General features: G+C 54.0%; 1 protein-coding gene across 7 annotated transcripts in view; it reads right to left on the bottom strand.

Annotated features, from left to right (window-relative positions):
* The window catches only part of TMEM131L (transmembrane 131 like), an 82,297-nt gene extending 76,459 nt beyond the window's left edge, over window positions 1–5,838 (bottom strand). For 4 of the 7 annotated variants that reach the window (XM_082315359.1, XM_082315361.1, XM_082315362.1 and 1 more), the window contains exons 1-3: window positions 5,682–5,838; window positions 5,248–5,318; window positions 1,210–1,335 (exon numbers count right to left, since the gene is read on the bottom strand). In XM_082315359.1, coding sequence (XP_082171485.1) covers window positions 1,210–1,335; window positions 5,248–5,318; window positions 5,682–5,805 — 321 coding nt within the window. In that variant the 5' untranslated portion in view covers window positions 5,806–5,838. The remainder of the gene's footprint in view (window positions 1–1,209; window positions 1,336–5,247; window positions 5,319–5,681) is intronic. The other 3 variants (XM_082315363.1, XM_082315360.1, XM_082315364.1) reach the window with 1 other exon arrangement.
* Window positions 5,839–12,491: the final 6,653 nt, after the last annotated feature.

Below are 12,491 nucleotides of genomic sequence, written 5' to 3'. Positions count from 1 at the left end.
TAAGGATTTAAAAAAAAGAAAAAAAAAGAGCAGCTTTCTCAAACTACCATATCGCCAGACAAGTAGTACAAGGGAATGGGAGGAAGGGAATGACTCCTGAAGCCAAAAGGCAAGTCCCAGCAGCCTATCCGTGACAGGAAAAAAAATCCCCTTCCTCCAAACCTCATCCTGAATACAGGCAGGTGCTTATCTTGTGCTAGAAAGCCCCTGAAAGCACCCCTCTCATATCACACAAGTCATGAGAGCCTGGGCTGACAGTTTCTGCATAATCTGCACGGCCAACCAGCCCCAGGTCCTATCAGCACCATCCAGAAGCTCAGCTGGAAGGCTGGAGGAGCCTTTTAACAGCCCAAAGAGGAACACAATTCCCACCCCAAGTCTGTCTCAGGCTTTCGCACATATTGTGCGCCTTCAGACAAACCCTGCTTTGAAGCGGGTGACTCTGTACATTCAATTGGTGCATAGCTGATGGGATGCGCCTCTCTTAATGACACACTGCAGTGCTGGGTATCTCGGATACATATGTAAGATCAAGGTCTTCATCAGCTTTCGAAACCAGCAGAATAATTAACCTTATTAGCCCCTGAGCTGCACTGAAGAACAGGAACTGAACAGCTACTACATGGGAAAAGAAAAAAATAATAAAATAATCTTTCAGAACTGAGCAGAACTTTTAAAGTGAAAACCCAGGCAGCAGCTCTGTATATGCCCAGTGTCTGTAACAGACTATGATACAGTAAATATCGTGGTATCTTTCTTTCTCCAAAATTCAAGCACCTGAAACTTTATCACAGTAATCTGAAATAAGCAGTCACTGTAATCTCCTAAGTATCTGCAAGCAAATGGAAACATACACAAGGCGTTCCTCTAATGAAACATCTCGCTCATCTCCTACATGCAACACACAGGAACAGCAGAAAGCCCATCACATCAGACAGACATGGCACTGACACCAAAAAAAAAAAAGGTTGGTATACGTTGCCCTTGATGACTTACTGTCATTTTCAATCGTGATGAGACCTACAGTTTAACCTTCATTATTTCATTTTAAAAGTAGTTCCTTCCTCGAAACTGAAGGGGCTGAAAGGCAAGCGCTGAATACCCTGCTCTGCCGGTACCCAACCGGCCTGCCCCTGCCTCCAGATGCTCGCAGTAATCACCAAAGCAGTGTCTGACGGACAGAAACACGCAGCTATGACTCTCCGATACCTCTTTCAAGTGGTGTCCACCATGAACAACAAGTGGTATTTGTGCTTCTCCTTTCATAGGCTCGTGCCGTGGAGACAGCAGGCCTGACACCCTTACTGTGCTTTTCCTTGGGCTCTTCCCTCTCCACTTCAGCAAAAAAAAAAAAAAAGAAAAATTAATAACTAACCGCCTTTCAGCTTTGCACTGAAGTGCTCCAACACGGCTGTTTATATTTGAAGCTTTTTCAGCTTTTAATGGTGAAGGCCTTGGGTGTCAAGTCCTACACAAAGGAGTTCTTCTCCCAAGCATTTGAGTTAAGTAAGTAGTAGCAAGTTACAAACAAACAAGCAAAACCACAAAATTGTAAGGAGTCTGAATAAAAACCACAACTGCTCTAATCAAGCCTCTCCCACTTGAGATTTTCCATGTCAAAATCCCACTGGTTTTCCATGCATCTCCCAACCATCAGGGCAGGATGCAAGACTTTGCATTTTTCCACACTGAGGACAAATGACAGGAAGAAAAACAAAAATCCAGCCACCCACCCCAGGGACGTTTGCTATAAAAAAGAGGTCAAGGACAAGAAGGAGAAGGAGAGCAAGGCGGGAGCTCTGCAGCTACCCCACGCTTCACCTTCAACAAGAAAGAGGAACTGGGCACAAGGGAATATGGATACCACATCCAACTGGGAAACCCAGCTCGCCTCAAAGCAAAAAGAGAACCCAGGGAGAAACATCAAAACACTGGAGGAAGCTGCAGACCGGTGGAAGACTGTCAGCACACTAGATACAGCCAGCTCCTCCTCAGCTCCGGCACACAAGCCCACGCACACCCTCACCAGCTGCGATGCTCTGGGCACCCGTCAGGCTCGGCTGCGGAGCGAGAGCAGTAGGTGAGCCATCCCCAAACGGCTCTGCAGGCTTCAGAGGAAGCCGAAATCAAGAGAAAAAAAAAAAAAAACAAGCCGGAGTGGGGGGAAGAAAAAGCACAAATACATGTAAAGAGGGAAGCTGGGAGGGGGCACGCGAGAAGCACAAACAATGAAAGGGAAGCCAGAGGAAACAGAAGGTAGGACGACCGACCAGGGTGGAGGCACAGGGGCCCTGGGCGGCTGCATGCAAATTCATGCAGTTCACGTAGACAAAGCGATGCTGTGAGAGGCCTAGAAAGCAACTACAAATATTAAAATGCTTTGTTTCCCCCTGCCCCTCCGCCTCTTAACATGATGTCTTTATTTGGTATGTGCTCTTGGAACAAAAGCAAGTGCGGGCAACCTGATGGCTGAACGGGCTACCAACCTATCTGACTTTCACCCTCAATTTCTGCAGGTAGCAAGGAATGCTCAAAACTGCTCCGTCACAGGCAGCTGATGATGCATGGACAATAAGATAATACTGCAAAGCCACGACAGAAAGGGAAAAGCATCCATTAGACAGCGTTTGTAACCCACCAGAAACAGGCAAAAAGGCTGGGCAGACATGGCAACCTAATCCATACCCCTGCTCACAGCCTGCAACACGCAGGCGGGAGGCAGGCGCTTTGGGTGAGGAGCATGCACGGTTCCTTCCCTGGATCTTTCACTTCTGCATGCAAAGTCCCAGCTCTCCTGTGCCGCACTCCCGCCCTCCCTCCTCCAAAAGGGAACAGGAAGAACCAGATCGAGGAACCAGGACACTTCCCATTCCCAAAGTCTTCCCCGAGACCTATCTTTAAACACGTGAATGAAGCAACCCTTGGATATTCCCTGTCAAACAATGTTTATTACCCACTCAAAAGCAAGGAAGTTCTTCCTCTGACTAGACCCTCACCATCGCAACACCACTGCTGCGGTACACAAACACTGGGCAACAACCCTCTGTGAGGGCTTAAGTGAGAAAGTCTGTTCTTGCAAGGAAGAGAACATGGGCAACCTCCTTGTAGCGGTAAGTGAGACCATTTTTTTTAGCGGAACGTGGAGACCAACAAGCAATAAGCCTCTTGCAAGTTTAAGCATTCCTCTAACAAAGAAAGGGCAGTCGGATGTCAACAGATGAAGCGGTTTACCAAGTGTCCGGAGCTGATGCCGGCGCCTCTGTCGATGCCCCTCACCAACCCAGAACGGTCACCCAGCAGGGCGACGATGCCAAATTGCCTTCAGGACCTTGCAGGCGCCGCAGGGGATCGCGGCGGGGTGGGTGACCCTCGACTCCTCGGGCGCTCAATGAGCCACAACCAGCCATCGCGGAGCGGTGCCACCACTCCACGGGAGCGGTGCTGGAAGGGTCCCTCGCCACATCCGCAGGGACAGAGGGCGGTCTCCTTTCCTCCTCCCCCCAGCAACTGGAAAAGGCGGCTTCAAATTCAGCCACAGGCCCCAAAAGCCCAAGAGGTGCTGCGTAAAGCCCAAGCCCGCAAGGGAACAGAAATTTGGGCGTCACGGCTGGGCCTGGAACCAAGCTTCAGTCTTAAAACCTGTTTGAGGAACCCAGACCCTTCTGCTTCAGCTTGAGCAGTCACCGATGCATCAGATGCTGCTGCGGTCCCCAAGCTCAGAGGGGAAAGCCATGCAAAACAGCCTCTGCACCGCTAGTGCTCAGAGACTGCTTCATCTGGCTTTTGACGTCTACCTTTTATTTCAGCGAGCCTATCGCGATTTTCACTTCTTGCTCTGGCATAACTGAAACTCGAAGACTTATTTTCTTTCCTGCATACCTAACGCAGCATCTACAGAAACGACAGAGGAGCAGCAGCCTCGGCTTCGCCTTACACTGCTGCAAGGACTCGGCAGGACCATATGCTCCACCACGCCAAGTTCAAGGGCCGTTTGTGCCTGGTTTTGCTTCAGTCATGCCAGAGCTTTTTATGAGGATGCTCAAGAACAAAGTGTTTTCCAAGAGGACCTAATCTCCTCAGGAAGTAAACATCGCGTCATCATCACTCAGTTGCAGCTTTGCAACGCGGAGCAACTATAAACGACTGCATTACACGGTTCTACATCTAACGCATCTTAATGTCTTCAAGGTAAAGACTGCACAAGCAAAAGGCCGAGATCCTTAAGCATCCCTGGGCACAGAGGCTTCGCACCTTCCCTTAGCTACTACCACATCCGCACCAGGCAAATTCTGAACAGCATTATATATATATATATTTTTTTTTTTTAAGTATTTGTATATAGAGTAGATAATACTTTCATAACACCACAATACAAAACGCCGGGCCCTGGTAAGCAGCATCAATTGTTAGCTAGCTGAGGGGAGAAATAACACTTCTGCTGTTTTTCCCCTACATTAATGGGCATCAACGGCTGAGCGCTAAACAGAGAATGATATAATGGCTTAAGAGAAATAAATTACTCTCTTTTCCCTCTCACATAAGACGACGTCCCTAAGGACCGCTTCTTCCCATTTACGAGCCTGGTGCCTTGAAGTCTAGGAAGGCCCAGCTCAACATATGGCAGAGTCCGTCAGCGCAAGTTAAATGACTGCCTCAAATGCCGTAAACTCCAGCCCCCCGCTTCCAGCCCCCTCCCGCTCTCCTGCTCACCAGCCCGGCCGCGTATTTTGCCCCACTGGCTCCCCTTCCCCTGCGGCACGTAACAAACCCTGTCACCCCTCGACAAAAGCGGCCACACAAAACAAAACCGCGCTACGGTGAGAGCAACGGCATCGCAAATGATGTGTCATCTGAGGGGGAAAAATGGCTTCACCTGAGCTATAAATACGCGCATATTCATCATGTGCACGGCCAGTATTTACCGTGCACAATTACATTCTTGAGAAAAAAAAAAGGCGGGGGGGGGGGGAGAGAACGGGGAAAAAAACCCACAGAAGGAAAACGGAGCCGCGAAGCCCCGGCGGCGGCGCCGGTAGCGGCAGGGCGCTGGGGGCGGCGGGGCCGGGGCTGCGCCGTGACAGCGGGCGAGGCCGCCCCCGCCGGCCCGGCTCGGCCCCCGCCCGCCCCCGGGCCCCAACCCGCCCCCGGGCCCCCGCAATGGCCCCCGACCCCCCCGGGCCTCGGCCCCGGCCCCACCTCGCCCCCCCCGGCCCCGACCACCGCCCGCCCCCCCCGGCGCCCCCTCACCTGGGCGGGCAGCAGAAGCTCCCCCTCCTCGGCCTGCCACAGCTCCACCACGCCGGGGATGGGCTCGATGGCTGCGGGGGCAGAGAGAGAGAGAAACGGCGGATGGGCCGGCCGCGCTCGCAGGGGCCGGGGCCGGGGCCCGCAGGCGGCGGCGGCCCGGGGCTCCCCGCGCCGGGGCAGACCCGCGGCTGACACCGGGAGGCGGCGGGCACCGCGGGGCGCAGGGCCGGGAGGAGGCGGGCGGGGGGGGGGGGGGGGGGGGCGGTGTGAGAGCCACGTCCCGGCTCCCTTTGTGTCCCCGGGTGCCACCGCGGCAGCCGCCCGAGGGACGGCGGCGGGGGCGGCGGCCCCGCTCGCACGCCCGGAGCGGGCAGCGGCGGCGACGGCGGCGGCACCCCCGACCCGACCCGCCCCGCCCCGCCGGCGCCCCTCACCTTGCCCCTGCGCCTCGCCGGGGCGGAAGCAGGGCAGGAGGACGTGGAAGACGCCGAGCAGGAGGTTCATGGCCGCGGCCGCGCGGCAGTAGCCGCCCTGCTGCGGGAAGCGCAGCCCCGCCATGCCGTGCCGCGCCGCGCCGTGCTGCGGCTGGGCGGGGGCGGCGGCGGCGGCGGCGGCGGGGCGGGGCGGGGCGGGGCGGGGCGGGGCGGGGCCGACCGAGCCGCGGGCACCGCCCACCGCCACGCCGCGCGCCTGCGCGCCGCCACGCCCCGCCCGCCGCCGGCGGCGCCGAGCACATGGCGCGCCGCCGGGCGGGACGCACAGACCCCCCCTCCCCCGGTGGGCCTGGGGTGCCCGACCCAAACCCCAGCCCCCCCCAGCAAGGGGGAGACGCAGGCGGCGGGGCAGGCGTGGGGGAGAAATGCTGCAAAATCGGGGTTATGACCGCGTTTGGGCAAGTGGCGCGCGGCTGGTGGCGGGAGCGGCAGCTCCCCTCCCTGCCTTGCACCCCTGCGGGATGTCACCGGGCCCGGGCTCGGGTGCGCCCCGCTTTCTTTTTTTTTCTTTAAAAAAAAAAAGCATTAAAACAGCGAGCGAAGGAAGAAAACAATGAGGCAGCGCGAAAGGGGGGGGGGGGACGGGGGGGGGACGACGACACCAAATAGCCGCGATCTGGTGACCTTGGCGCAGATGTTCTCAGGCAAGGTGCTGCCAGAGCGAACGGCGGGTGTGAGGTTCGGAAAATAAATGGGCAGCGGGACTTCTTTGCCTTGGTGTTCCTTGGCTGCTCAGCAGCGCTGTGCCAGAGGAATACTGCTGCTGTCCTGATCCGTTTGGGTTTTAAGTAACTGTTCTGCTGCCTGACGGGTCTCTCCGGTAACGATGGCATTTATGAAATGCAAGTGTAGAGCAGGGCCCAGCGTACACTGGTCATGCGGTTTTAACATGCATCTCACACGCCCTTCTAATCGTATTCTAAAGCACTTGTCCCTTTTGCTCAAAAAATAAACCCTCAAATGCTTAAATTACAGGAAAAAACAGTCGTTAAACTAGTTCTGCAAATCTCGAGGAAAAAAGAAAGCAAATACTCCGCTAACGAGGTTTGCACAACCCCAAAATTGCATCTGGTTCTCTCCTTACTGATCGCACGTAGTAACTCACATAAACAATGGAAACATGGTGCTTGCTTACTCACCAAAGGCTCGTAAATAAAGCCAAACAAATGACAAAACCCATTTTCAGCCCCGGACTGAGGCACCACATGAGGCCGTTTGAGACCTCGGTCCCCGCCGGCAGCGGGACAGCTACGCGGTGCCCTCTCCGCTTAGCGGTTGTAAAAGCGTTTCCCACCCCGGGCCGTCCGGGTTTGACTGCGCAGCCGGGGCGAGGGTAGGTCTGTGCGCGGGGAGCGCGACTCTGCGCACGGCAAAAGCAGCACGCGCACCCCCTCCCTAAAAGAGACGACTTCGGCGTTCGCCCGTGCTGCGCCACGGCCGACGTATGGGGATGCAGTCTCGTGTCCTCTTCTCGCTTTCTTCTCTTCCTCCCTTTTTCCTGCTCTCTGCCTGTTACGTGGGTCTTTTCCGCGCCATCCCTCTGCATCTTTAATCGCGTTGCCCGTGCTTCCCCACGGGCAGGCAGAGGAATCGCTGCCCCGGTTGTACGGGCGCACCCCGTGGCACCCCTCCGCCCGCGGCACCCCTCCGCCTGTGCCCCCGAGCGCCCCGCGCCTTGCAGAGAAACAGCACCTTTGAAAATGGGAACGGTTGGATGTTTCTCTGCTGGCAAACGTGCAGCCACGCTTGGACAGGTGCATGAATAGGTGCTCTAAAGAGAAAGAGGGCTATCATGGCATCAACTATATAACTACCCCACCCAGGGGCTGCATGGCACCATGAACGCAGCATGCATTCAGCAGGGAACTGTTCCCGTCACTTTTGCGACTGTTCCCGGTTGGAATACCAGTTAGAGCCATAAACTGATGTTATTTTAAATTATTAGGTTTTTCTTGCTGAGTCTTTAAAAACCGATGTCAGCACGAGCTGATGATTTTGCCTGTCTGAAAGTCGACTGCATTTTTAATGTCTGCAGGAAGGGGTCTGGCTGGCAGTAGGTCAGGGTTTAGAGGAAGACTCTCCTAGACAGTCTTGAGACTGGTTTAGCTGAACAGGTTTTAAAATATTAGGCGAGAGAAGTGGCCTGAGCCGCGGTGCGGGCTGGGACCGGGCTCACCTGGGAGATGCCCCCCCTGTGAAAAGCAAGGGCCACGTCTGCAGCCTTGGAAAGCGGAGAGCCGTAAGTCTTTCTGCAGGCGTGGTAGAGCCACCCCAATTTGATGGCAGGGTGTGCTTGCTTTCTGGAGGCTTTTTCAGATGCAACGGGCAGGACAGGGAGGAAATCAGGACCACGATGCAGATGTTGAGATCAGATGGGGAGATGTGTTGTGTAACAGACATCAGATGGGAGCAGGCAACCTAATTATATTCCCGCTCCTGTGCCTCCGCGCATCCCTCTACCAGCTAAATATGCCTGGGACTGTTCTTCATGCATGAGATGAAATGAAATGTACCTGCTGCTAAATATGCGGAGATGCTCCTGGGCCAGCTCCAGGACAACGTGGAGAGCTGCCACCCGCCATAGAGGGAAGACAGAGCAGGGACGATGCTGGGTGGGCAGAGCAAAAGGGAAGCGGAGGGGGAAGCTTCTCCTCCCAGATAAGGCTCTAGGTGACTTCTGCAATCATAAGAAAATGGATATTTGGGTTCTTCCAGGCTGAAACATCTGCATTTATCGACCTTGGTTGCACAGGAGGGCACCCAAGACCCCTGTGTCCTGCAGCACCCATTGCCCCACCGTTTTCAGCCACCCTGTCTTCTCTTGGCCGCGCTCAGCAGGTGCTGGCCCACACTCCCCCAGGGAGGGTTCGCCTTCCCCCGCAGCGTCTGGGGGCTGCGCTGCTCCTCCTCGCCCACGGCACCGCCTGCAGCGAGCTGGCGCGTGACATGCAACCCCGCTCTCTGCTCACATTGCCTTTAGGCAGCCTAGGCATCCCTAACACGGCATCCCTCGCCACCCGGTTATTTGCACATCGGCGCTGCCACCACCAGCTTTCCAGCTGCACCCGACCTACATTCGCCCCCTTCTCACTGCTGCAGCTTGATTTTACTCAGAGCGGACTCGCTCATCTAGCCTCACTGTGGACCCATCGGTGAGGAGCTTGGTGCACAAGATGCAGCAGGGGGGAAAAAAGGCTGCCAGCATGTCCCTGCTGGTCCTCTTTGACAGGCCACCATGGTATTCTTCCGTCCCCCAGAAATCAGTGACTAATCCAGAGCCAATAGATTCACCCCGCTCAACCTGGAAAAGCAATCAATCGCTAAAACATTTGCCTGAGGAACTTGTCGGGTGATGCACCAGGAGGGCATGGTCCTGCCGTGTGAACCCAGCACGGACGGCCCGTGCAGCTCCCCCACCTGCCTGCAAATGCGTCAGTGCTATTCCAGAGCTCGCAGACCTATTGACGATGCTGTTTTCCAGCTAGGGAAGATTTTTCTGAGGCTATACACATACTTACTATTCATGTGAAACAAATCCCTGCACCAGCATACTTTAAGATCTTTGGCTTGTTTTTCAATAGTAGGATGTGCTGCTGAAATATTTATTTTTGCTGTTTCCCTTGCCCTTGAACTACATGGAAAAGGAGCTGAGTTGAGATACCGCTGTAAATTTCTGCAGATCGTAAAGGACACAGCAATTAATCCAGCCCTAAATGTCATTACAAATCCCCATTACTTTCAGTGTGGGAATAGCTAGCTATTCACCTTTCAAAAAAGATGGGACACATTACAGAAATACTAGGCAAAATTAATTACTGGGGGAATTGAGCCCAGCAGAAGCCTTTCTAGTCAAAGTATGCAGTCGTTTCATTTGCAGCCACGTATTGCACCATATGTGGTTGATGCTCGAAATAAGTATACTGGTCATCTCTTTAGGGGCTTCCACTAGGTACAGTCTGAGAGATGGCATGCGCCAAAGGTGATATATTTTGAAAAAAAAAAAAAAAACAGGGAAGTGGTCAGCCTGCTCTGGCGTATTGCCTTCTCCTTGCCATCCCTAGCCAGGAAATTTGCAGTGATAAGCCCCATTGGCATGGGCTGAAATCCGCCCATCCTGGGGTCTGCAGCAGTCTCCAGCTGAGTCCAGGGCCTCTTCTCGCCCTCCCCAGCAGCCTCCCTCCCTCCCTCGTTGGGCTCTGCTTTATCAGCCCTGTGGCTGTACGTCCCCACACCCGCCCCGCACACCCAGGGCTGGCCTTATCGGTAAGTGCCAGTCCCCCCGATAAGGCCATACAAATCCCACAGAGAGATTCAGGGGGGATAACACCTTTATCTGGGTCATCTCCTCATCCAACTAGCTCGTTCTTCATCCAAGGGGCAGCGTTTCCCCAGACACCTGCCCTTCGGCGCTGGGCACAAATCTCCGGGGGCTCAGTCCCACCCAAGGAACGCCGAGTCCCACCGACCTCTGCCACAGGGCTACGTGCTCCCCAAAGATCAGCTCACGGGGGAGTTCACAAGGAGAGAAAAAATAGAAAAAGAGGACCTGGCAGGGCATAGCCATAAATTTCTGTGCTTGCTTCCCCGTGTGACAACTGAAGATAAGCAGCCCACCCTTTTCTCGCCGGTGTTTGCCCAGCTAGCTTGCTTAGCCAGCCAGCTTTCTGGGAGCAGAGGCTCTCCTACCACCCCGGTGTTTGTGTAACTCCCGGCGGAGCGGGGCCGCGATCTCCGTCGGGGCGCCTCCGCATCATTACAATAATAAAACAATACGGGAACAAGAGTTTCCCTCTTCCTCCTGGTGACAATTGCCATCATGCGCTCCCCCCGCCCCGCATCCCCAGCAGAGATTTTTAGCGAAGCCGGTAAGCGCAGCTCAAGCTGGGCTGAGCCTAATTCTTTTAAAGACTAATTCAGCCTGATAAGAATGCCTGGGACAAAGCCTGCCCCGGCAGCGTAATTAAAGTAGTACAAATTGTTTCTAAAACCTCACGCTGGCAGAATTTTTACAATTAATGGCCGCTTGTCAGCGTTGGGGCTCGTTGGGGAGGAATCGCCCTCGTCTTAGGCGCCCGATCTGGGTCAGCAGCCCGTCGCCTGTTTGAGGACGGGAAAGCGAACAGGCAGCGCGGCACTGCCCCAGTAAGCTGTTAATGACACCGTGCTCATTACCAGGGATGACAAACATTGTGCTCTTGTTTCTAAGCAGAATTTTTGCCAGCTTTCTTTGACTTTCTAGGCTGCGATTAAACACAGCCAGAAAAATAGGGTGCTTACCTGGCCTACTTTTTATCATTTTCCCCCTTCTCGTGCATTTTTCATTGGAAAAATCTGCACAGTAAAACAAGCGTCTATATGATCACATAGAAGTCTTGATGAATGTAGGACAATATTAAGTTATTTTAATAATGCAGCTTATGAAAGAGAAAAAAAAATACGGTTAGGTGATCTATTCAAAAAGAGCCACTTGCTCTGGAATCTCGAATAAGAAAACAGTCTCTCTCCCCCTGCCTGCTCCCTCCCCCCCCCCCCCCCCCCAACTTCTCTGTGTACTCAATAAGAAAGGATAGTGAACGTTTTTATTTTAAAAAGCAATGTTACCATTGTGGCATCAATCAAATGGTAGGTAATTCAAAAAATATGCTGACACGCTCTGTCCTTTCCTTGCCCTGCTCTGCCTACATTTTTTAGCACATACAGTGCATCCACTTGAAAGCGTGGTGGATCCTTGCACGCAGCAGGATTTTGCAGTCTCCTGCGGGACCCACCATGCTACAATAGCGTTCAAAGCTTTATAAGCTTCATTTAGTTTCAGCAAGCCTGTTGGAGCATTGTCTGTGCTTAAAGAGGCATTTAAAACTAAAGCGAAGCTTTGAAAGCTTCAGAGACAATGACGCTGGACTCCCTAAACCCATGAGTTCACTGCACGGTTTGAAGTGATGGCATCATGTAGAAAACATGACACGCTGCGCTGAGAGCCCTGCAGTACCTAGGCACGAGAAAGGCGGGGGAGCCGTAAATCTGGGGCGCACGTTAAGTTTCTATCGCGGAGGGTCGCGCCTGTACCGAAGGGAAGCAAAGCATCCTTAATTTTCTCCTGCCCTCGAGATTTGTACCCATGCATATTTATTCTTTCGTTCTGGAATGATTCCTAAGCCATTGCTATATGCATTTCTAAGCTGTTACGAATAAAAGAAAACAACCCCCGGAGCACACACAATAAAAACAAGCGGCGACGCAGCAGCCGTGCCACAAGGAGATGACCGGCTCCTCCGACTCCTCCATCCTGCGGCGCCGTGTTGGTGTAAGCGGTTTGCACATCCCTGGACCGAGCAAAAGGCACCGTTTAATGCAGAACTGTGCTCTCTATCAGCCAAGGGAAATAGCTGCAAAACAGGCGTCAGTAAAGCTGTGCTTTCCTGAAAGGCACTCATTTTTCAATGCACAACCATGCCTGTCACCACTTCTAGGCAAGGGCATGTCATTTGTATAACCACAGTGATAAACTGCACTGATAACATCTCAAGGCGCAAGGAAAACATCCCCTTGAGTCCCAAAAATCGGCGTCCACCCTACCCACGCCACCTTGCACAGGCTGTGAAGGTCACCTGCGTCCTTGGGCTGCAGTGGCACGAAGTCCCCGCTCCCGCCTCCTAGGACTTCCCCGGCGAAACCCCCAGCGCTCGGCTGTGGGCAGCAGCCTCTTGGCCACCCCGACCGCCAGCGAGAATGACGAGGAGAGGGAGACCC

The sequence above is a fragment of the Platalea leucorodia genome, assembly GCF_965183815.1.
Source record: "Platalea leucorodia genome assembly, chromosome: 6".
In the NCBI taxonomy this organism is placed as follows: Eukaryota; Metazoa; Chordata; class Aves; order Pelecaniformes; family Threskiornithidae; genus Platalea; species Platalea leucorodia.
The sequence above is the reverse complement of the archived record's forward strand: the minus strand, read 5'-3'. Positions and strand labels throughout refer to the sequence as shown.